Source organism: Jaculus jaculus, chromosome 16 (genome assembly GCF_020740685.1).
Source record: "Jaculus jaculus isolate mJacJac1 chromosome 16, mJacJac1.mat.Y.cur, whole genome shotgun sequence".
Taxonomy (NCBI): Eukaryota; Metazoa; Chordata; class Mammalia; order Rodentia; family Dipodidae; genus Jaculus; species Jaculus jaculus.
The window spans coordinates 63,243,130-63,269,664 of NC_059117.1; the positions used below are offsets into that span (position 1 = coordinate 63,243,130).

Genomic DNA, 26,535 nt, shown 5'->3' on the forward strand with positions numbered 1-26,535 from the left:
TCTCTTGTTCTACCCCAAGCTGGCATGGAATTCACTATGTAATCTCAGACTGGATTTGAACTCACAGCGATCCTCCTACTTCTGACTCCTGAATGCTGGGATTAAAGAAAACTTCCCCCAAATTGGGAAAGAGGTGCCAATGCAGATACAGGAAGCCTTTAGAACCCCAGCCAGACAAAACCTGGAAAGAACCTCTCCTCACCATATTATAATCAAACTTCCAAACACACAAACCAAAGAAAAAATATTGAAAGCAGTTAGAGAGAAAAATCAAGTTATCTACAAAAGCAAGCTCATCAGCATTACAGCAGATTATTCAACACAAACTTTTAAAGCCAGAAGGGCTTGGAGTGATATATTCCAAGTTCTGAAAGATAACAACTGTCAACCAAGGTTTCTTTATCCTGCAAAGTTATCCATTCAAATAGACGGAGAAATAAGAACATTCCATGACAAAAGCAGGTTAAAGGAGTATTTGAAGACAAAACCAGCTCTACAGAAAATACTTGATAGAATCCTCCATGCTGAAGAAAAGGAAAAGCACACATCAGGAACCTAGAAAAAACAAGCAATACTCAAATACTAGTTAACACAAGAGAGCACAGGTAGAACCAGAACCAAAAAAAAAAAAAAGGCAAACATAAATACACACCTTTCAATAATATCTCTTAGTATCAACAGCCTCAATGCCCCAATGAAAAGACATAGGTTTGCAGACTGGGTTAAAAAGCAGGACCCTACAATTTGTTGTCTCCAAGAAACTCACCTTTCTACAAAGGATAGACATTATCTTAGGGTGAAAGGTTGGAAAACGGTGTTTTAAGCAAATGGGCCTAGAAAACAAGCAGGGGTTGCTATCCTAATATCTGACAAGATAGACTTCAGTCCAATGTTAGTCAAGAAAGATAAGGAAGGTCACTTTATATTGATTAAGGGCACACTCCAACAGGAGGACATTACAATCCTAAACATATATGCACCTAACATGGGGGCTCCCAAATTCGTCAAACAAACATTATTAGAACTAAGGTCACAGGGCTGGACAGATGGCTTAGTGGTTAAGTGCTTGCCTGTGAAGCCTAAGGACCCCGGTTCAAGGCTCGATTCCCCAAGACCCACGTAAGCCAGATGCACAAGGGGGCGCACGCATCTGGAGTTTGTTTGCAGTGGCTGGAAGCCCTGGCGCGCCCATTCTCTGTCTGTCTCTATCTGCCTCTTTCTCTGCCTGTCACTCTTAAATAAATAAATAAACAAAAATTAAAAAATAGAACTAAGGTCACAGATAACACCAAACACAGTGGTGGTGGGTGACTTTAACACCCCACTCTCATCAATTGATAGGTCATCCCAGGAAAAAATAAACAGAGAGACATCTGGACTAAATGAGGTCATAGAAGGAATGGACCTAACATATATACAGGACATTTCATCCAAATGCTGAATATACATTCTTTTCAGCAGCACATGGAACATTCTCTAAAATAGACCATATATTAGGACACAAAGCAAATCTTAACAAATTCAGGAAAATTGAAATAATTCCTTGCATTCTATCTGACCACAATGGAATTAAACTACAAATCAGTAGCAAGAAAGGCTATAAGCATACACAAAATTATGGAAACTAAACAATACACTACTAAATGATGAATGGGTCAATGAAGAAATCAAGAAGGAAATCAAAAAATTTATAGAGTCAAACGATAATGAGAACACAACATATCAAAATCTCTGGGACACAATGAAGGCAGTTTTAAGAGGTAAATTGATAGCCTTAAGTGCCTATATTAAGAAATTAGAAAGGCCGCAAGTAAACGACCTAATGCTTCACCTTAAAGCCTTGGAAAAAGAAGAACAAGGCAAACCAAAAATCAGTAGGTGGGAAGAAATCATAAAGATTAGGGCAGAAATTAATGAAATAGAAACAAACAAACAAAAAAAAAAAACAATCCAAAGAATTAATGAAACAAAGAGTTGGTTCTTTGAAAGGATAAACAAGATTAATAAACCCTTAGCAAATCTGACCAAAAGAAAGAGAGAAGAGACACAAATTAATAAAATCAGAGATGAACAAGGTAACATCACAACAGATTCCAAAGAAATTCAAAAAATCATAGGGACATACTATAAAAGCATATACTCCACAAAGTATGAAAATCTGAAAGAAATGGATGCTTTCCTTGATTTATATGACCTACCTAAATTAAAACAAAATGAGATTAATCACTTAAATAGACCTATAACAAACATGGAGATCCGAACAGTTATCAATAATCTCCCAACTAAAAAAAACTCAGGCCCAGATGGATTCTCTGCTGAATTTTACCAGACCTTTAAGGAAGAGCTAACACCATTGCTTCTTAAGCTTTTCCAGGAAATAGAAAAAGAAGGAATCCTACCAAACTCCTTCTATGAGGCCAGCATCACCCTGACACCAAAACCAGGCAAAGATAAAACAAAAAAAGAAAATTACAGACCAATCTCCCTCATGAACATAGATGCAAAAATTCTCAACAAAATACTGGCAAACAGAATACAAGAATATATCAAAAAGATCATTCACCCTGACCAAATAGGCTTTATCTCAGAGATGCAAGGATGGTTCAATATAGGCAAATCTATAAATGTAATACATTACATAAACGGGTTGAAGGACAAAAATCACATTATCATATCATTGGACGCAGAGAAAGCATTTGAAAAAATCCAACATCCCTTCATGATAAAAGTCCTACAGAGAATGGGAATAGAAGGAACATATCTCAATATAATAAAAGCTATTTATGACAAGCCTACAGCCAACATATTACTAAATGGAGAAAAACTGGAAGCTTTTCCACTAAACTCAGGAACAAGACAAGGGTGTCCACTGTCACCACTTTTATTTAATATAGTTCTGGAAGTCTTAGCTATAGCAATAAGGCAAGAGACACACATAAAAGGGATACAAATTGGAAAGAAAGAGATCAAGTTATCATTATTTTCAGATGACATGATTCTATACATAAAGGACCCTAAAAACTTTACTAGCAAACTGTTAGAGCTGATCAAAACCTACAGCCATGTAGCAGGATACAAAATAAATACACAGAAATTAGTAGCTTTCATATACGCTAACAACAAACACACAGAGGATGAAATCAGAGAATCACTCCCATTCACAATTGCATCAAAATAAAATAAAGTACCTTGGAATAAACCTAACCAAGGAAGTAAAGAACCTCTACAATGAGAACTTTAAAACACTCAAGCGAGAAATTGCAGAAGACACTAGAAAGTGGAGAAACACCCCCTGTTCCTGGATTGGAAGAATCAATATTGTGAAAATGGCAATCTTACCAAAAGCAATCTACACATTTAATGCAATCCCTATCAAAATTCTAAAAGCATTCTTCATGGAAATAGAAAAAACAATCCAAAAATTCATTTGGAATCACAAAAAACCTCGAATATCTAAAGAAATACTGAGCAACAAAAATAAGGCTGGTGGTATCACCATACCTGATTTTAACCTATACTACAGAGCCATAGTAAGAAAAACAGCATGGTACTGGCACAAAAACAGTCATGTAGATCAGTGGAACAGAATAGAGGACCCAGATGTAAGCCCAAGTAGCTGTAGCCACCTGATATTCGATAAAAATGCCAAAAATACTCATTGGAGAAGAGACAGCCTCTTCAGCAAATGGTGTTTTGAAAACTGGATATATATCTGCAGAACGATGAAAATAGATTCTTCTCTCTCGCCATGCACAAGAATTAAGTCCAAATGGATTAAAGACCTTAACATCAGACCGGAAACTTTGAAACTGCTAGAGGAAAAAGTAGGGGAAACCCTTCAACATATTGGTCTTGGCAAAGACTTTCTGAATACAACCGCAATTGCTCAGGCAATAAAACCACAGATTAACCACTGGGACCTAATGAAATTACAAAGATTTTGCACCGCAAAGGACACAGTGAAAATAGCAAAGAGGAAACCTACAGAATGGGAAATAATCTTCACCAGCTATATATCTGATAGAGGATTAATATCTAGGATATACAAAGAACTCAAAAAGTTAAATAATAAGAAATCAAACAAGCCAATCAAAAAATGGGCTATGGAGCTAAATAGAGAGTTCTCAAAGGAAGAAATACGAATGGCATATAAGCATCTAAAAAAATGTTCTACGTCACTAGTCATCAGGGAAATGCAGATTAAAACTACATTGAGATTCCATCTCACTCCTGTCAGATTGGCCACAATCATGAAAACAAATGATCATAATTGTTGGCAGGGATGTGGAAAAAAAGGAACCCTTCTGCACTGCTGGTGGGAATGCAATCTGGTCCAGCCATTGTGGAAAACAGTGTGGAGGTTCCTAAAACAGCTAGAGATTGATCTACCCTATGACCCAGCTATAGCACTCCTAGGCTTATATCCAAAGGACTCATCTCATTTCCTTAGAAGTACATGCTCAACCATGTTTATTGCTGCTCAATTTATAATAGCTGGGAAATGGAACCAGCCTAGATGTCCCTCAACAGATGAGTGGATAATGAAGATGTGGTACATTTATACAATGGAGTTCTACTCAGCGGTAAAGAAAAATGAAGTTATGAAATTTGCAGAAAAATGGATGGACCTGGAAAGTATTATACTAAGTCAGGTAACCCAGGCCCAGAAAGCCAAGCGCCACATGTTCTCTCTCATATGTGGATCCTAGCTACAGATGACTGGGCTTCTGTGTGAGAATGAAAATACTTAGTGGCAGAGGCCAGTAAGTTGAAAAGGAGACATAAAGGGTGGAGAAAGGAAGGGAGGAGGATACTTAATAGGTTGATATTGTATATATGTAATTACAATGATTGTAATGGGGAGGTAATATGATGGAGGATGGAATTTCAAATGGGAAAGTGTGGGGGTGGGGAGGGAGGGAATTACCATGGGATATATTATATAATCATGGAAAATGTTAATAAAAATTAAAAAAAAAATGTTCTATGTCACTAGCCATCAGGGAAATGCAGATTAAAACTACATTGAGATTCCATCTCACTCCTGTCAGATTGGCCACAATCATGAAAACAAATGATCATAAATGTTGGCGGGGATGTGGAAAAAGAGGAACCCTTCCTTCTATACTGCTGGTGGGAATGCAATCTGGTCCAGCCATTGTGGAAATCAATGTGAAGGTTCCTAAAACAGCTAAAGATTGATCTACCATATGACCCAGCTATAGCACTCCTAGGCATATATCCTAAGGACTCATCTCATTTCCTTAGAAGTACATGCTCAACCATGTTTATTGCTGCTCAATTTATAATAGCTGGGAAATGGAACCAGCCTAGATGTCCCTCAACTGATGAGTAGATAATGAAGATGTGGCACATTTATACAATGGAGTTGTACCCAGCGGTAAAGGAAAATGAAGTTTTGAAATTTGCAGAAAAATGGATGGATCTGGAAAGGATTATTCTAAGTGAGGTAACCCAGGCCCAGAAAGCCAAGCGCCACATGTTCTCCCTCATATGTGGATCCTAGCTACAGATGATTCGGCTTCTGAGTGAGAAGGAAAATACTTAGTAGTGTCTTTTTTCTTCTTTGTGGTTCTTGGTGCTCAGTCTTAGAAGTAGTTGGAGCTCTTTCATGGATGAAGTGGACAAAATTCACTTGCAGCTAGCTACACTAGAACTTACATTAGCCCAAATGGGAGATCTTTGGTGCCTTCTGCCATGCAGCGAAGAGCAATGCTGAAAGGAAACTGAATGCTGTGACTCAGGTGGAGTCCCAACCTCAGTGTCAGGGCGACTGTGTCCACAAAGTAAAGGGAGTGGATTACTAATGGGAATCCAGCTGCTGAAGATAAACACCCTATCTCTCTTCATTCCTGGTCAAGATGGTAAGTCCCGTGCACTACGTGAGGTATAGCAAGAGTCTGTTTGGAGGCAAGTGGATGCTGGGACTTGTGTTTGCCCTTTCCAGGCCAGACTGGAGCTACAGGATCTTGTGTTTCAGGAAAATCATCATATTAGTGCAAATTACATAATTTACACAGGGAAGTCAAAACAATAAAAAAAACACCTACAGGCATTGTGATACACGTCTTTAATTCCAGCACTCAGGAGGCAGACATAAGAGGATCACAATCAGTTTGAGGCCAGCCCAAGATCACATACTGAATACCAGCTCAGCTCGGGCTCCAGTGAGACCCTACCTCAAAAAAATAAAAATAAAAATAAAACCAGAGGAGTCAAAAAACAAGCATGGTGGGTGTAGAAGACAGCTTCACATTGCTAGGATGAACACCCAAATCAAATACAGATTATGAGAGAAAAGGGTTTATTTCAGCATATATATACAGCAAAGTTCCATCTGTGGCAGAGAAGCTGGCTCCCATACATAAATCCTGGCAGAGAGAAACCACCACCAGCCAGCAAACACCAAAAAAGAACAAGCCATAATGGCCCCCCAGAGCTCAGTGCCCTTGACACCTTTACACTGGAATTCAGATCTGCCCCAAAGCACACCTTTAGGTTGGGCTCCATGATTAACCACAGCAACACATCCTCTGGCCAGGAAGCTAGAGAAGCCAAGTTACAAGTTTTAATAAAACACCTGAGTCAATAGTGGACATACATTCGAAGTACAACATTCTGCCCTGGGTCGCCAATTTTCATGTCCATTGCACACTGCAAACTGTATTCAATTCAACTTTAACAGTCCCCATTGTCTCTACCAACTTTAAGATTGTTCCAAAGGGCTAGAGAGATGGCTTAGCAGTTAAGGCGCTTACCTGTAAAGCCAAAGGACCTCAGTTCAATTCCCCAGTACCCACGTAAGCCAGATACGCAAGGTGGCGCATGCATCTGGAGTTCATTTGCTGTGGCCGAAAGTCTGGGCATGCCCATTATCATTCTCTCGCTCTCTCCCCCTCCCCTCTTTCTCAAAGAAATAAAATAAAAAATTTAAAAAAAAAAGATTGTTCCAGCCAGGCGTGGTGGTGCACACCTTTAATCCCAGCACTCAGGAGGCAGAGGTACAGGATTGCCATGAGTTCAAGGCCACCCTGACACTACATAGTGAATTCCAGGTCAGCCTGGGCTAAAGAGACCCTACCTTGAAAAACCAAAAAAAAAAAAAAAAAAAAAAGATTGTCCTAAAGTCGCAAATCTCATCTGAGATTCAAAACTGTCTTAACTATGAGTTCTGTAAAATCAAACAAGTTACATACTTCTAACATATAATGGAACACAGTAAACATTTCCAATGCTAAAAGGCATAACAAGGAGATGCTGGACCAATGCAAAATTAATATCCATCATGTAAACATCAAACAGCTACAGTTCAAGATTGGCATCCATCATCAGTGATGACAATCTCTGAATTACCAATTTCCATCTCTCCACCTTGGCTGAGTAGCCAGAGAAAACTTCCATCTTGAGCCTTCAGGCACAGTCTTGGTACATCTATTATGTCTTCAGCTCTCCATGGCACACCATGGTCTATCTTAAAATGTTCTAATTGGCCTATCCGGGACATCACACACTGTGTCTCATGGCACATTTCAACAGCAGTTCCTAAAACCATGCATACTTCATGACATAAGTGTATATGCAGTTCTCATGCTTCCAAAATCAATACCAGGTGCTTAACAATACAGTCATATTGTTAATCCAGGGGGGAAATGAACTGCGATGTGAAGAGGTTTCTTCCTTTCAGCCATCTCCTTTCATAAGGAGATTCTACCAGTTTTCCAAGGTAGAATCACTTCAGGTATCTTTCCTTTGTTTCAATGTAAGGCAGATGGACCATCCTTAATCATGGTCATCTGGTTGACAATAGCAGCATTAGTAATCTAAAACCTGTCTCTGCTATTAACTTTAAACTTCTTTACATTTTCCAACTTTAAATGTTTTATCTCTCAGTTCTAAATCTTCTACCAAGTATATCAGTCCATTACTTTTAAATTCAACCTTGGTCAGTCTTTGGGCATGGGCAGAATGGTCTGTCTGCCTTTAAGCCAGTAGCCCAGTTCCTACAAAGTTTTCTGCTATCTTTCCTTCCCCTTTGAAAGTTCCAAAGCCAACATAATCCTCTCTGCACTTAGTATTTTAAAACTCACACCAAAATAGCTCATAAAATTTGACTTACCATTCTCTATAGCTTCTTCAGTGCAAAGTACCAAGTCCATGCATATTTCTCCAATACACAACTTCCAAAACACCAAAATCCACATTGTCAGATTTATCTCAGCAACCCCCATCCCTTGGTACCAAGTTTCTGTAGTAGACAGCTTCACACTGCTGAGATGAATATCCAACGAAACACAGTTCATGGAGGAAGGGATTTATTTCAAGCTTACAGGTCCAGGGAAAGTTCGATCCATGGTGGAAGAAGCTAGCTCCCATTCATAAATCCAAGAAGACAGTAACTACCACAAATCCAAGCAGACAGTAACTACCACCATCCAGCAAACACCAAAAAATAACAATGTGCAGGGACCTCACCAGAACTCACATTGCTTGCCACACCTTTGGGCTCAAAAAAAAAGAAAACAAACAAACAAACCACCTGAGTCTATGGGGGACATACACTTCAACTACCACAGTGGGCCATATCTATAAACATAGTTGGCAGGCAGAAGAAATAGAATTGAAAATCAAGATCAGTCTGGGTTATGTAGTAAACTTGATTCAAAGAAAGCAATAGGGGCTGGAGAGATGGCTTATCAGTTAAGTCGCTTGCCTGCAAAGCCAAAGAACCCAGGTTCAATTTGCCAGAACCGATGTAAACCTGCTGCACATGGTGGAATATCCATCTGGAGTTTGTTTGCAGTGGCTGGATGCCCTGTGTGCCCATTCTCTCTCTCTGCCTGCCTGCCTGCCTGCCTCCCTCCCTCCCTCCCTCTCTCTCTCTCTCAAAATAAATAAAACTATTTAAAAAACAAAGACACAGTGGATAGTACTTGTACTAATAACTCTTACTGTTGTTGTGCCAAAATACCAAGCATAAAGGAAACTGAGGGACTGAGGTCTTATCTTGGATACAGTTCTCCATAGTTGGGAGGCATGACAGCAGGACACAAAGCAGCTGATCTCATTGTAACTGTGGTCAGGAAGGGCAGATGAATGCTCATGCTCAGGACCCCAGCCCATGGAACTGTGCCACTCACATTTACTATGGCTTTTCCTACCTTAATTAACCAGCCCTGAGGTTAGTTTCCATGCTGATTCTAAATGGCATCTATTTGACAAGATTAACTATCACAGCAAATGGAACGAGGAGAGTTACGTTCTGACTTAGTATTTCTTATTTTCTCTGACAGTGAGAACTTCATTCTGAAGAAAGAAGCACTGCCACTAAAATCAAAATGTCTCAAAGCTCCCCACAGGAGGGCTTCCAAGGACCTGGCAATGCTCTACTTTACTCACAGGAGGGCTTCTGGGCTAAAGATTTGATATTATGGCATGAATTCCAATGCCATGGCATATTAATCTGCTGAACTGTACATCCGTAATTTGTGATTATTATAGTATGATATACTTTAATTTTTCTTTTAAAAAAGTGCCTCATAGCATACAATGCTATCTCATATGCTAGCTGTGATGCCCATAGCCTTCTGTGTACTATTAACTGACCAACATGCACTGTAACATTCCTAAGAAACATACATAAGCAATAGTTGTATTTATTATTATCAATAAGCAATCTCTGTGAAGAAAAATATTTTAAAGAATTACAGGCAGGCTGGAGGGATAGCTTGGCGGTCAAGGTGTTTGCCTGCAAAGCCAGAGGACCCAGGTCCAATTCCCCACGACTCTCATTAGCTAGATGCATAATGTGGCGCATGCATCTGGAGTTCACTGGAGGCCCTGGTGCAACCATTCTCTCTGTCTGTGTTTTCTCTCTCTCTCTCTCTTGACTCTCAAATAAATAAAACATAAAAAAAAAAAAAGAATTTGCTGGGCATGGTAACACACGCCTTTAATCCCAGCACTTGGGAGGCTGGATCACCATGAGTTCAGGGCCACTCTGAGACTCCATAGTGAATTCCAGGTCAGCCTGGGCTAGAGTGAGACCCTACCTCAAAACAACAACAACAAAGGAATTACAAGCCAACTTATAACAAAGAAAATGTACTTCAGTAAGGTAGAGGAGTTAATATTTCACAATCAAAAGTTAAAAAACTACTCAACAAGAATCACAAGCAAGGATCATAGCTCATGCTCTTTTTTCTCCTGCTCAACACCTACTACCTTTAAATGATTTTTTTTTAAAAAGTGCACTGTACCCTCACAGGCCTACAAAGGAATAGCTTTCAATCATTTCATCACCAAGAACAGAGACCCAGGGGAAGGATCTGGAATGAACTACTTTAAGATTAAGGATAGATGTCATCAGTGATTAAAGTTCTATGTAGGAAGAATGAATGCAAAGGGTTCTAACAAAGTTAAAATTGGTGGACATGTTTAAATTGGTTACTGATAAAATTACTACATAAATGTTACAATAAGTTGTTTTTTTTTTTTTTTCTTAAGGGAGGTGGGTTTTGAGGTAGGGTGTCACACTAGCCCAGGCTAACTTGGAACTCACTCTGTAGTCTCAGGCTGACCTTGAACTCATGGTGATTCTCCTACTTCAGCACCTCAAATGCTGGGAATAAAGTCATAGGCCATCATGCCTGGCAACAAAGTTTGTTGACATTGAAAACTGAGGATATGGGCTAGAGAGATAGCTTAGTGGTTAAGGCACTAGCCTGCAAAGTCTAAGGACACAGTTTTGATTTCCCAGTATCCACATAAGCCAGATGAACATGGCAGTGCATGTGTCTGAAGATTGTTTGCAGTGGCTAGAGGCCCTGGTGCACTCATTCTTTTTCTCTCTAATTAAAAAATGAGAATCTTTAAAGACCCTTATCAAAAAGAATGTTTGCAAACTAGGTACTTTTTTACTGTTGTAGAACGCTCACTGTCCTTCAGACCTGACATGGCACTGCCACTTCAAAATCAGAGCAGCTGTGAGGACCAGCACTCATAACACTTCTAGATGATGCAAAAAGTAGCCCAAGTACCTGGTGTTTGTTTGCAGCAGCAAGAGGCTGTGGTATGCCCACACATACACACAGAAATTAATTAATTAATTAATTGAATCATGAAGCCAATGGGTGAGTGTGGTGGCATGCAAGTGTAATCCCAGTGCTTAGGAAGTTAAGGTGGGAAGGTCACAAGCTCCTGACACCACACAGTCAGTCAAGACTAGCCTGGAGCTGGGCGTGGTGGCGCACGCCTTTAATCCCAGCACTAGGGAGGCAGAGGTAGGAGGATCTCCGAGAGTTCGAGGCCACCCTGAGACTACATAGCGAATTCCAGGTCAGCCTGAGCCACAGTGAGACCCTACCTTGAAAAACCAAAAAAAAAAAAAAAAAAAAAAAAACTAGCCTGGATAACATAGTAAGACCCTGTGTTGAAAGAAAAAGTAAGAATACAAAAACAAAACAAAAACAACGACAGCTGTTATCTCCACATTTGCTACATCTCTGACAACTTTTGAAAGTGTTAAACACATCTGAAGATGGTAGAACAACCAACAATAACTAAGACATACATTTAGGAACAAACAATAGCATACTGGAAAACTTTGCTGTTTCCTGCTTTCACAGACTGGTTAAGGAAAATCTGACTCCAACAGTACCTCTGGCAGCGGTCTTGGATGCTTCTGGGGTCGCTGGCTTGTCCTGTCAGGAAGTGAAGGCTGTGCTGGAAGAGGCTGGGCGCCAGCAGAAGGCTGCTGAGGCGACTCCCCTCTGTTCTCACTAGATCCATCCAGTCTGCTGCTTCTCTCTGTGGCAATCAGGTCACGAATCTTTCGGAGTTGTTCCACTGAAGCTTTCTTAGGAAAGATAAGATGTGTTTCTCCCTGGAATTTACAAAGTTGGAAAATTTCTAACTTCTGCTTTAAACCTGAGAGTCATTCGCATGTACATAGTGAAATCAACACTACAGAATGCATCATATTTTAACAAAATACTATTCTTTAAGAATATTTAAGGGCTGGAGAGATGGCTTAGCAGTTATGTGCTTGCCTGTGAAGCTTAAGGACCCCAGTTCAAGACTCGATTCCCCAGGACCCACGTTAGCCAGATGCACAAGGGGGCGCACGTGTCTGAAAGCCCTGGTGCGCCCATTCTCTCTCTCTCTCTGCCTCCTTCTCTGTCTGTAGCTCTCAAATAAATAAATAAACAAAAAAATTTTTTTTTAAAGTTGCTACCAATTAAGTAACCACGCCTGTAGCTCGTGAGCATTCACCATAAATTCCAAGGTAGTTGGTGGGGTGATTGCCCAGCGTGCACCAGGCCAATCCCCAGCACTGCCAGAAGAAAACATTCTATCAAAATCAGTCCATAATTGACAATGGCTATTTTTCTGGTGGTGGCAGACCTATAGGAAGCAAGGCATTGATTTGTTGGCAAGAATCCTTTTTTAAAAGCTAGTAGCATCCTTCAACTCAAAAACCTGAAATTTCCTCTTGGTAGCAGAAACCAGTTTCAGCTCCATTAATTCACTGACACAGAACTTACCTCAAGCATGTTCTGAGGTGTGACGTCCAAAGACAGCCTGAACCTAAGCACATTTTACAGTCTCACCAAAGCATGTTGATAATTTCTGAGTTACTCCATTTGCATCAAGTAACTGCTCAAGAGTAGCTTGTTATCTATTGGAGTGGTTAATCATCAGCATGCCTGAAAGGAGTTTTGTGGAAGGTGGGGCTTTAAAGTGCTAAAACCAGCCTAGCACAGGGCAGGTCAGAAGGTGATTCTAGTACTTGATGAAAGACAAACAGGATTATCTGGAACCTGGGCCATGTCAACAAAGTGATACTAGGAGTCTACTGTTCTTGTCAGTTACCCAGCTTTTTCCCCCACTTTCAATTTCAAGCTGGAAGGAAATGAGCTATGTTCTTTTTTCTTCCTTTCCTGAAGTAAATCTCTATGACTTACTTCTTGAGCCTGCATCTCCTGAGTTGGAAGCTTATTTATGCAACTGCCCAATTAACAGTTGAATACTTAAACAGTATTTTTTAACAGCAAATCAATCATAATTGAGCAAAACATAGGTAGTGCTTTCCCCTATAAAATCTGCCACTTTCCAAGATTTCTCCACCTCAATCCATGCTGCTCATATCCACTTACTTTCTCAAATCCAAACCAGGATATCCCCAATCTCTTCTTTTCCCTTGGACCCTAAATCTAACTCATAAACGAGACCTGATGGTCCCACAGAAAGAAAATAAAAAGGATGAAAAAATGTCTATACCATCTACTTCCACTCATGTCTGTGATGTCATACACTATCCTAGGAGCTAGGAACACTGGAACAAAATAGACCAAAGTCAGACTCTCAAGAAATACATAGGGACTGGGGAGATGGCTTAGCGGTTAAGCACTTGCCTATGAAGCCTAAGGACCCCGGTTCAAGGCATGATTCCCCAAGACCCACTTTAGCCAGATGCACACAAGGGGGCACACACATCTGGAGTTTGTTTGCAATGGCTGGAAGTCCTGGTGCGTCCATTCTCTCTCTCTCTCCTTCTGCCTCTTTCTCTCTCTGTCACTCTCAAATAAATAAAGAAAAAAATTAAAAAAAATAAAAAAAGAAATACATAGAACCACTGCTATAACTTACATTAACATAATAACTGGGTCTCCCTTGACTCCAACCCAAAATATTGACAATACTCCCCATATAATTCTTTCTGTAATCTCTGAAACATGCTTTCCTATAGCATCTGTATTGCTTTTCTCATACTTGTGATAAAATATCTGACACAGACAATTGAAAAGAAATTTATTTTAGCTAGTTTTAGAGGGCTCAGTCCATGGTCACCTGCCAATGTGTTCTTGGGCTCATGGCCAGGATATGGTGGGAGTGGCATAGGAAGTGGAGCACAGCAGCAGCAGAAAGAGGCCAGGGCAGCACACAAGCCCCAGACAAGCCCTCAGTAGCTTTCTCCCTCCATCAAGGCCACAACTGCATACGTTCTAACTCCTTCTACTCACCTACTCTAGAGTTGAATGCTTCAAGGGATGAAAGCATTTACTTGGTCACCCTCACATCTATCTCTGGAAATGCCCTAACAGATCTTCCCATAGGAGGGCTTTACTAGTCTCCTAGGTGTTTCTCAAGACAAACTGACAAGACTGCCCCACAGCTCTGTATCCCTTAGAATAAGTGAGTGAAATCTACTGGTCCTCAAAACCCCCTATGGGCTGGTCTCTGTCTGCTAAGCTGTTTTCTGTGACAGAGTTACCACAGCCAGAAGCCCTTTGCACATACCAATCCTCTGCCTGAGTTGAGTTTCAGGTACCTGAGTGTTTCCTATTACTCATTCTCATCTTTATCTCCTAGGGGCCTTCCCTTGCCACTCACTGTTACATCACTACCTGCTTGCTGTTCTAGCTGTAACTGACCCTCTTACTGCTTTGCTTTCACACTGTTAAGAGATGAGTTTATATTTACATAGCTCACTACCATATCCTCAGGGTCTGCAATGTAATCTTGCTGGGAAGAAGATAGGAAGAAAAGTGCACCTTATCTCTGTAACACTGTCTACAAATGCCAACTCAGACCACCACTGACACCTGAGCCTCCTTAATCTTGTCCAGCTTTTCCCAGTGCTCTACAAACCAGAAACAAGTGATATGTGCTGAATGTCAAATGTTCCCCAGCTGGTGGCATTATTTGGGAAGGTTGCAGACCCTTTAGGAGGTGGAAAAACCTCATGCTCTTCATTGCATACAATAGAAAAGTTTCCCTGAGGGCAATGCTTTACCCATTGAAGGCTCTAAATTGAGGGACTATAAATTCTTTGGAAAGGAGAGGCCTGCAAGCAGAATGCTGGAGGAGTTCCCTGCTCTAGAAGTGCTTGCCCCAGAATCAGCTGAGGTCTCAGGGGGCCAGGCTCCATCCCCAGCTGGCAGAACTTGGCAGCATTGTCCACATGGTACTGGTTTTACAGATTAAAAAAAAAAAAAAAAAAAAAAAGCAAGATAAAGGGGGTCATAGTATCTTGCTGCACGGTTTCAGACAGCTGCTGAGGCTAGGCAATGTGAGGCAGGGTTGGGCTCCCTGCAAGGAGGCCCTAGGAGAAAAGTGTAGAACAGTGAGGTGAAGGCTAAGCTGCAGTGAAGACTCTAGGATGCTGGAGCTGCCAAGACCATGGGGCATCTGCCAAGAAAGGCTATAGACTGGGTGTAGAGCTGACCCAAGGAAGAGGCTATGAGTGCTCCTAGAAGCCAAACTGGAGGGACAAGGCTACCCAAACCCTTTGGAGCCCAGGTGACTCCATTTCAAGTCTCTGATATGGGACACCGGCTGCAGGATTTGGTGTTTGCCCTGATGGGTTTCAGTCTTGCTCTGGTCTAATCTTTCCTTGCTATGTCCCCATTCCTCCTTTTTGGAACTGGAATGTTTACCTGTGTTGGAAGTAGGTAATTTGTTTTCTAGTTTTGCCGAGTGTCCCAAGTAAGTGATTGCCTTGAGTCTCAGAAGAGATTTTGAACTTCTCACAGTGTTGGGACTGTTAAAGACTATGAGGACTTGTAAAGTTCAACTGAATGCACTGTGCATAGTGAGATGGCCATGAGTCTACTTGGGGCCAGAAGTGTCATGCTGAAAATGTCCAGTGTCTTCCATAGGCTTATGAGAACACTTGGTTCTCAGCCGATGGCACTGTTTGGGAAGGTTGTGAGCTCTCCTGGAAGACAAGTCATTGAAGACAGACTTTCAGGTTTTATAGCCTGGCCCACATTCTGTTCTCTCTTTTCCTGACGGAATGCAATGTGACCAGGCAGCCTCCTGCAACTGCTACCATGCCCTTCACACCATGAAAGATGTATTCCTTTAAAACAGTAAGCCGAAGGCTGAAGAGATGGCTTAGTGGTTAAGGTGCTCACCTGTGAAGCCTAAGAACTCAGGTTCAACTCCCCAGGACCCACATAAGCCAGAAGCACAAAGTGGTGCAGGCATCTGGAATATGTTTGCAGTGACTGGAGGACCTGGCACACCATTTTTCTGTCTCTATCTGTCTCTTTCTCTCTCTTTCTAATAAATACATAAAATAAAATAAAGTAAAAACAGCAGGCTGGAATAAACCCTTTTCTTCCTTACGCTACTTCTTGTCAGGAGTTCATAGCAACAAGTAAAGTAACAAGAGAGTCAGAAATATAAATAGGAAGAAAATCACATGGTTGGCTTTTTTTTTTAGACAGTCTTACTAAGCAGCTCAAGCTGGTCCAAATTCATGACCTCTTCCCTCAGTTTCCCATATCACTGGGTCTACAGAACATGCTACCATGCCTAGCTAAAATTCACAATTATGTATTTATTTGAGAGAAAGAGGGGGGGAGAGAGAGAGACAATGGTCAGATAGAGGCTTCCACTGAGCACAAGACCAAGAGAAAGAATGGGCACGCCAAGGCCACCAGCATGTGCCCCCTTGTGCATGTGGCTTATGTGGGTCCTGGAGAATCAAACCGGGATCCTTTGGCTTTGCAAGCAAATGCCTTAACCGCTAAGCCAACTCTCCAGCCCCCTAAAAGTCACAATTTTTGAAGTGACATTCATTCTAAAAGTAACCTGTGGCACAAGATCTGAAAAGACAGAAACACTCTTATGATAGAAAACAGCAAAATCTACTGAGACTCCTTTCCTCTCACAGAACAAAACCTTCTGGAGTGAACTTTGCTTCTGTGTTGATAGCACTGCTCTCACTTCTTACTGGAGACAGTGGTGAGACCCTCACAGTATTCACCGTGTACTCACAAGTCAGGTGCTTGCTAAAAGACTGAAGTGGACCACAGCTGGTCTGCTTCTAATCTAAAGCACTGAGACTCTCGGAATTCCCCTGTGAATACTTGTTCTATTTAACTCTTTTGAGTACTTTCACTGTAACTTGTAAATGTCTTATAGGTGAAAACAGACCTAGTTCTTCAGATTTTCAATATAATCAATTAATTAAAAATGGATTATTCAAACAATTATTCACCAACACCACGACTGCTTTGTTTGTGAAGTGCAGAGAAGTCTTTGACCATTCTTACCTCTTCAAAGCCCATTTCAAATAAACATTCAACAGCTCCTCTGACAGGCAAGAGTCTAGTAGAAAATGCTGTGTTTCCAATGCGGATAGATCTGTATTTTTCATCATTGGGGTTTCTGAGTAAAACAGAAGAAAAACAAAAAGTTGAGTGACATATAGCAATCTGTACTTTCTACTGCTTGTGCACACCTTTCCACGTTGTCCTGGTTATGCTCCTATGTGGCAACTGGACTCCCACGTGCGAGATGGCACAGTACAGAGAAGTTGTCCAATTTTGTGATCCTTACTTCTGTTAACATTTAATCCTTAACTGTCCAACTTCACAGATGAATTTCCTAATACTGCGCCAAGGAAAATCCATGTGTCATTTTAATTCTATGCTACTACATCTAGATCCTTAGGTCTTCTGAATTCTAAAACAGCCCACAGAGGCCCTGACAAGGGTTAGAGGACTGTGACTGCTTCGATCTGAGGGAACACACCACCCCGCATGGAGTCCAGCACACCACAGAGGCACCAACAAAGAAAGGGTAGAGGGATTCCAACACCCAGCATGGTGTCTAACATACCCACAAGGGTTAGAGGACCGTGTCTGCTCTATTCCAGGGACACCATCACCCAGCATGGCATCTAACACAATGATGATGACTAAGCATTGTGAAATGAATGAATCAAACTTAAAAAAAACTTAAAAGCTTTACTTCCAAGGTATAGTCACCTGATTTCCTTTCTCTCCCAAACCAATGAATGTCCTTTATTTATTTGAGAGCGAGAGATAGAGAATGGGTGTTCCATGGTCTTAAGTCACTGTAAATGAACTTCAGACACATGCGCCACCCTGTGCATCTGTCTTATGTCGGTCCTGGGCAATCAAACATGGGTCCTTTGGCTTTGCAGGCAAACACCTTAACCACTAAGCCATCTCTCCAGCACTGAATGTCTTTCTTTACCATAATATAAATTAAAGGAAGATATGTGTCCTTTTACCATCAAGATTTTGAATAGCATACATGTGATGAGTAATTAGCATACAAAAACCTTTAATGTATGATTTTTAATAAGACTTTAAAAATCAGAAAAGAAATTAAAGGTAATCACAATATTATACTTAAAAATCCTTAGAACATAGTTTAAGGATGACAGTAAGTGTATTTCTGAAACCAATGGCTTTAAAATGGCACTGTCTTCCATAAGCACTAAGGTATATTCTGAGGATAGATTAAGGAGTCCACAGGGGGTACATGTGGTATGGGTAACAAGGTGGACCAATGTTGTGACTACACAACATATGTTCACTAGCTGTTCTGAAATAAAAATAACCAGCAAATTTTTTGGTTGGTTTTGAGACAGGGGCTTATTGTGTGCTGCTCTTGACTGTGATCCCCTTGGCTCCCGAGTGCTGGGACTGCAGGCCCGCACCACTATGCCTAGCTGGAAACCAAGTGTCTGAACTGTGCAAATTTGAAAGAACATTGTACTTGTTTCCCAGATAACTTCCTGCTACTGCCAAAACTGTTAGAAATTCTTAATCTTTTTAAAATCTTTCCCTCCTAGTTTTAAAAATTAAACAAAAATGTTCACAGGATACGCAAAGTTCTGAGTTTTACTGTTTAAATGTAAGATTGGTACTGATCTACACACTGTTTTCTAAGAAAACTGCAGAAATTAAGTGTTCAATAATTTTTAAGGAAATTTGAAAAAACAAGTGAAATTTTTGCCGTGTTTTATGAAAGTTGCCAAGTTTACAAAGGATTATGAATTAAAAACAAACAAAACATTGTTCTTCCCAGATATGATATGAGAAACACAGATAGTTGAGAAAACTAAGACAACTGTATGTTCCACTCTTTTATTATACATTTCTTAACTGTGACATTAGTGACATGGGCTGTGGCTGAGGGGTTCCCTGTAAGCTGCAGAATGTTCAGTATCCCTACTTTGCATGCCACTGTGACATAACTGTCTTTTATTTTTTTCCATCTAAACAATAACAACAACAACAGCAACAACAACAAAAAACCCTTAAAATACTCTACATTTACCAAAGACAAAGACCCACAATTGAAACAACTTTTCACTCTACTCCACATTCCACAAGATTTTAAACATGTCAGTACCACCAGAATAATAATAAACCCTCCTCTTTAAAGCTGATCAATTTTAATATACTCCTAATAACTTCAAGATTTCTATATGACCAGCTATCAGGTTTTCATCAGTCTTTCTCATCCTATACACAAGGTCTAGCAATGAATCTAGTCTAGTCCTTTTTCTTTTTGTACCCCCTAAGGTTCACCTTGATTTTTCACCTGACCTTTCACTAAATTAGTTTCTCTGCAGATTTTTCTCAGATTTAGCTATCATGATAACTGGTTCCCACCTGTTTTGTTAACTATTTCTGCAACTTACAATATTCACATCACTTGTTGGTGATTACTTTGCATCTCTGCTTGGGACCTTGGGTGGCTTTACCGCTGAAATGGATTCTTGAGACAACAGCACAACTCCCTAATGCCTTCCCACAACCACCACTCCTGTTACTCCCACAAGTAGTTATCAGATATGTAACTTACAAACTTTGCTTTTGTAATTGAATAGTAAGAAAAACTTGCACTTTTCACTTTATTTATGTGATTTTTGTTTTTTCGAGGTAGGATCTCACTCTAGCCCAGGCTGACCTAGAATTCACTGTATTCTCAGGGTGGCCTTGAACTCATGGCAATCCTCCTACCTCTGCCTCCCTAGTGCTGGGATTAAAGACGTGTGCACCATGCCCAGCTTACTTTATTTGTTGAGACAAGTTCTCATTCTGTAGATCTTTGAATTATCCCTCCAAAACTTATCCATCCAAAAATGAAAAATATAATCAAAAAGCCAAAACTCTACCAAACTTAAAACCTAATTTAGCATGAATCATAATGATAATATCAGCCACAGATACATTTATGACAGGTACTTTATTCTGTATTTCTGTAAACTGCTAAATCTATAACATAGTATTTGTCTCCCATTTTATAATGTCAGGACACTGCAGCCTGAAAAAAGAACACACAGCTGCGTAGAAATGAAACTTACTGGTCTGGTTAGAAAAGTTACACATGCTCCACCAACCAAGCTGCCAGCGGTAACCTCACCAACCCTCAACTAATGGTCACCTGCTCTGCAGTCAGTGGCAACCTACATTGAAAACCAAAAGTTAGCTGGATGAATGACTATTTCTACTGTCATTGAGTCAATATTGCCCTACCTGCAACACGACGTCCTCCAATCTACCTGCATTTACAGTTACAACGGTACGACGGCTTCACCAGAATCTACGCCTTATGATATTATTCTATCCAAAACCTCACTGTATTGATTTTACTCCAGACACCAATTGCTTTCTTCTGCCTATGGTATCAGATACCTGTTGTCTGCTACTCAGCAGTTGATCTCACATTAGCAACGCTCTATTCTCTAGTGTCTCATGTCTGATCGCCCTGCTTATCTCCTCATATAAATGTGTAAACAGGAACAGGAACACTCTCTTGGAATCATTCTTGAATTTTACAGACACTTTCCACACATGCCTCCTACCAAGTATATTTAGGTTCATTTTACACAGAATGCACTTTCCATTCCTGGCTTTTAACAACTGTGTGCAGTCTGCAAGTCAAATTAATGATCAAATATGTATCTTAAGAGAATGAATGGAACAAGTTAGCTAAGAAACCCATGTAAAAGGTCTGTGAAACTTCCACAGCTTTTTTAAAAAACATATTTTATTATATATATATGCGTGTGTGTGTATACTACATATATATATGTATATATCACATACATACATATGTGTATGTATATATACGGTTTTGTTTTTTTGGTTTTTCAAGGTAGGGTCTCGCTGGAGCTCAGGCTGACCTGGAATTCACTATGTAGTGTCAAGGTGGTCTTGAACTCACAGCAATCCTACCTCTGCCTCCCGAGTGCTGGGATGTAACATGAATGAGAGCATACCAAGTTTCTTTCTTTCAGGAATGCAGTACGCTCTCATAATGATTATGACCCCACATGCTCATGTCCTCAAACACTGATCTGAGCGTTAGTGGTCACAATGAACTGAAAGCAGAAGTGAGTCTTCTTTAGTGGGAAGTCCCAGTTAGCAGGGAGGATACAGTCTATGGATTCTTTCGAAGCCCACAGCCACCCTGAACTGTGAAGTTTCCTAAGCTCTCTCAGGGTAGAAAAAGGTAAACTGAGGTGTCACAAAGGAAGGTGGTGATGGCCACACAGGTTACAGTTATGTAGCTGTGGAAAGGCCTCATGATACACGACATCTGGTGCATAATAAAGTTCTCAATATGTTCTCCCTTCAATACACTTTTAAAAAATATTTATTTGCAAGGAGAGGGAAAAAGAGAATGGGTAAGCCAGGGCCTGTAGCCACTGCAAACTAACTCCAGGTGCATGCAACACATTGTGCATCTGGCTTTATGTGGGTTCTGGGGGAGTCAAAACCAGGTTGTTAGGTTTTGCAGGCGAGTGCTTTAACCACTCACCCATCGCTCCAGTTCCCCATCAACCACTTTCAAGATACTTTAAAAATCCTTAATGTTACACCGAAATGAATCATTACTGCCTGTGCTCCTAGCAGTGGGGAGGCTGAGAAAGTAGGACTGACGTGAGTTCGAGACCACACCTGGGCTGCAGGGCACTGGCCTGTCTTAAAACACCGCAAACACTTCGCTGCAGGACACCTGTCTCTTAAGGGCCGGCGCAGCAGGGCTAAGACCCTGGGTGCGGGAGTGGGGGTGTCCCCGAAAGCACCGCACTTCCCCTCGGGGTCGCCCCGGGGGAGCTGCGCGGGTGCCGAGTCGACCCAGCCTGCGCCTAGGAGGGCGCCGCGCTCGGGGACGGAGCCGACCTCTCCCGGCGGCGACCCGACTCTCTCCGGCCGGCCGAGCGAAAGAAGACAGAAACCACGGCGGAATTCGCCGACGCTCCGCGACACGGCCGGGCTGTTTCTTCCCAGCCGTCGGCAGGGGAGGACGACGTCACCCCGCGGGCTCGCGGCGGCGGACCGCCCGTCCTCCCGGCCCTGCCCGGCGCGGCGCGGCGCCGCCCGCACCTCAGGATGTTGTCGGCGTAGGTGAGCAGCAGCTTGGAGGCCTCCAGGAAGGTCTCCGCGGTGTTCTGACACAGCTCGGCCACCGCCGGGGACTCGGCGCCCGACGAGCGTCCCAGCGCCGCCGACGCCATGCCTGCGGCCGCCTCCGTCGCCGCCCCACGCGCGCCGCGGCCCGCACTGACTGAGCAGGCGCGCGCGCACGGCCCGCGGCCCGCGCAGAAACCAGCCGGGGCGGGGGGCGGGGCTTAGGCGGAGGGGCGGGGCTATGGAGGGCCTGAGTGCTTAGACGCCGGTAGGGGCGGGGCTTGAGCAGGGTGGGCGGGGCTACGAGGGGCGGGCCTCTGCGGCGCGGGCGGGGCCTCGCCGGTGGAGCGTCAGGGAGGGTCGCGGAGGGGCGGGGCCTAGAGGTCCAGGGGCGGGCTCCCCATAGGGGCGTGGCCTGGGCTCCAAGAGCTGGGGACCTGGTGGAAGGAGCCTGGCAGCGCACTCCTAGAGCTGTGGCAGGCGATTGGTCCCAGCACAGCTGCCTACCCCGGGCCTCGAACCCTCCATGTCGCCTCCCGTTCCCACAGATAAAACAGCTTTACAACCTCCCTTGGCGATAGCCTGAATCTAAAGTGTACTTAAGGGGCCGGAGACATGGCTTAGTGGTTAAGGCACTTTCCTATGAAGCCTGAGAACCCAGGTTCGAATCCCCAGGACCCATGTAAGCCAGATGCACAAGGTGGCGCATGAGTCTGGAGTCAGTTTGCAGTAGCTATTCTCCCTCCTCCCTCTCTCTTACTCTGCTTGCAAATAAGTAATTTTTATAAAAGAGTGAAAATGCATTTACTTGAAAATAACTAGGGTTGGAGAAATAGCTTAGTAGTTAAGGTGCTTGCCTGCACAAGAAGCCTAACAACCCAGGTTCGATTTCCCCAGAATGCAGGTAAGCCAGATGCATGTGGTGGCACATACGTCTGGAGTTCATTTGCAGTGGTTGGAGGTCCTGGTACCACATCCATTCTCTCTCTTTCTCTCTCTCCCTCTCTCATAAATAAATAAATATTAAAAAAAAAACATGACGAAGAATGTGGTGCTCAGCTGTGTATGGTGGCAAATGTATAAGATCCCAATATTTGGGAAGTAGATGCAGGAAAATCACAAATTTAAGACCATTCTTGGTCACATAGTAAGTCTGAGGCCAGATTGGGCTACATGAGACCCTGTCTCATGAGCAAAAAAGACAAAGACAAAGAATAGTATGTTCAACACACTATGTGTTATAAGCTTTTATTAACCAAAAATTTCAGAGGCTAAATGAGTAATTATTTTTCTTGCTCACATAACAATGTGTAATGCTGGGCTCTTTGTCAGTAGCTCCAGACTCCTCCATCCAGTAGGGCAGAACCAGGGCTCAACTGGCAAAGGTCAGATTGGAAATGGTTTGGGCTTTATGAAAAAGTTTCTGAGTTTAATCTCTTTTGGATTCCATCATTTATTATTTTGGGGATTCACTATAAGGGGCTTTATTTCACATTTCCATCTGCTTCTTTTCCATGTCAGGTTGTGAGTATTTTGATTCTTCAGATTCCTTTAAAAAAGTTAAAGATTGGCTGGAGAGATGTCTTTGCAATTAAGGTGCTTGTTTGCTAAGCCAAAGGACCTAGGTTCAATTCCCCAGGACCCATGTAAGCCAGATACACTAGGTGGCTCATGTGTCTGGAGTTTGTTAGCAGTGGCTGAAGGCCATAGCATGCCTATTCTCTCCCTCTCCCTCTCTCTCTTTCTGTCTCCCTCTCTCTCTCAGATAAATAAATAATTCTCTCTTTTTTTCGAGGTAGGGTCTCACTCTAGCCCAGGCCGACCTGGAATTCACTATGGAGTCTCAGGGTGGCCTTGAACTCACGGCGATCCTCCTACCCCTGCCTCCCGAGTGCTGGAATTAAAGGCATGCACCACCATGACCGGCAATAAAATAATTCCTAATAATTGTTTTTAAAAAGTTTAAAACATTGGGCTTCCATTAACCTCTTTAGATCTACCCTTACTTCAAAAAAAAAAACCCAACATATGATTTGATGTTAAATTAGCTATATTCTTTATTTGATTTGTTATTAAAACTGTAAAGAGCGCAAAATGTTATATTTCTCTACATTTCTTTATACCTAACCAAGAGAAATATAAAAGGAGGCTCTGTGGATGGCAGCCAAACAGGAGGCTCTGCTAATAGCAGGTAAACAAGAGGCTCTGCTGGAATGAATAGCATTTCCTGGGGCTTGCACTGTTGAACAAACGCCTTAAGATTAGCAGGATTCCCAGTCACAGACCTACCTGGCATCCCTTAGGTGGCACTTCCTGTATCTGACCAACAGACCTATTTACAAGTTCTCTTGTCTTACTTTTATGACTATAACTGTCACATGTAAATTGTGATTTATGCCTTGATTCCCATCCTGTTTCTTTTTTATAAAAACTGACTCTCTGAACAAGTTCAGGGCTTTCACTCAAAATCTGGAGTGGAGCTGTGGTATACCAGACTATCCTTTTTCTCCCTTTTATTTTTTACCCAATAAAACTTTGCCTCACATTTTGTGAGCCGATGGTCTTACTTTTGTGACACCGGACACCATAATGAAACCATTAAAAGTATAATTTTTTCTTCTAATAGTCCAGCTTCATCAAATGTACTATCTTTAGAGTGAAGACATGCTGGTATTAATCCTAAACAGAATACAAAAAGAACCTACCACATTTTGTCCAACATAATCTTGTAATTAAAAAACATAAAACAAAAACAAAAGAAAACCAAAACAGTTTGGCTGTAGAGATGGCCCAGCAGCTATGTGCACTTCCTGTGCAAGCATGAAGGCCTGAAGGGGCCTGAAATTATTTCCAGAACCCACATAGCAACTGGGAGTGGCAGCGCATGCCTGTAAGTAACCCCAGTCTCACAAAGGAGAACCGACACCAGGGAGTTTCCTGGGCTTATGAGAAGCTGCAAGCTTCAGTTTCAGTAAGAGACCTGGTTTCAAACAAGAGCAGGTGGCGGAGTGATGGAGGACACTGCAGGTGTGCACCCCCCTCCTGCAGGGAGTGCAAGGGGTGCCACCAAGGCACGTACCGGTACGCACACTGCATGCACACAAAACAAGCAAAGCAAACCAAAACCTGTTAACCTGGTAGGCGGACACGTTTCAGGTGTTGATATGGTCGGTTATTCACTGTTCTGTGATTATCTAATGATTAAACAACATTGTCAGTCTAAAATAAATGGCACAAGATGCACAAGGTGATGCATGCATCAGGAATTTGTTTGCAGTGGCTGAAGGTCCTGGAGCACCCATCCTCTCTCTATCTTCCTCTTTCTCTCTCTACAGCTTTCAAATACATAAATATAAAATATTTTAAAATAAATGGCATAAAAGCAGTTTAAAATAACTGGCATGAAAGGATCCCATCCGGGGTGAAGACCGCTAATGATACTTATACTAGACAGTGTGAAACAAGAGCCACTATGAAAACAAAAGGAATTTGGTGGGCTGGAGAGATGGCTTAGCGGTTAAGCGCTTGCCTGTGAAGCCTAAGGACCCCGGTTCGAGGCTCGGTTCCCCAGGTCCCATGTTAGCCAGATGCACAAGGGGGCGCGCGCGTCTGGAGTTCATTTGCAGAGGCTGGAGGCCCTGGCACGCCCATTCTCTCTCTCCCTCTATCTGTCTTTTTCTCTGTGTCTGTCGCTCTCAAATAAATAAATAAAAATGAACCAAAAAAAAAAGTGTACAAAAGGAATTTGGTGAGACATGCACAGAAAACTGCACGTATCATAGCCAGTGTAAGCATGTCAGAGTATAGGTTTGATAAGGGCAAATTCAGGGCAAATGGGGTGCTTAGGAATAATCTTGATACCCCAAGTCCTAAGTGCTTATTTGTATTTAAGCAAAGAATTGGGCAAACCAAACTGAGGATAATAATTAAGTTATCACATTTACTGAGGGAAGTACAGAATCAAGGACAGGAAAATGAATACTCCTGCCTGGTCCGAGAGGCCATGTGGTGGGCCTGCAGGAAACGTGGAAAGTGGGTCAGAAAGGAAAGAAGAGGGCATGCAGAGAGCTCTGGCCACATGGAGGGCAGGACACGGCAAAGAGCCCACGTGGAAGTAAGGTTCAGGGGGCCGAGACAAGGGGAATCCCACCAGAACCTGGAGGTTCAGGAGTGATGCTCAGGCAGCCCTGAGAGAGGCTTGTTTCCTGGAACACCTCTATTTATAACCTTATTGTGGTGGGGTTCACCTTCTGGCTCAGGTGAGCCAGAGTAAGGGCTGATTGATCTGGACGAGGGGCTGGTTTAGGAAGAAGCTAGCCATTGC

The 26,535-nt window shown here is 42.2% G+C and overlaps 1 protein-coding gene across 4 annotated transcripts in view; it reads right to left on the reverse strand.

Moving 5' to 3' along the window:
- Nucleotides 1–22,328, reverse strand: part of Ngly1 (N-glycanase 1) — a 72,355-nt gene extending 50,027 nt beyond the window's left edge. The window contains exons 1-3 of one of the 4 annotated variants that reach the window (XM_045136177.1): nt 22,188–22,328; nt 17,085–17,199; nt 11,678–11,875 (exon numbers count right to left, since the gene is read on the reverse strand). In XM_045136177.1, the coding sequence (XP_044992112.1) occupies nt 11,678–11,875; nt 17,085–17,199; nt 22,188–22,318 (444 nt within the window). In that variant the 5' untranslated portion in view covers nt 22,319–22,328. Of the gene's footprint in view, nt 1–11,677; nt 11,903–12,563; nt 12,580–17,084; nt 17,200–22,187 lie in introns of those variants that run through there. The other 3 variants (XM_045136176.1, XM_045136179.1, XM_045136178.1) reach the window with 3 other exon arrangements.
- Between the last annotated feature and the right edge of the window lie 4,207 nt (nt 22,329–26,535).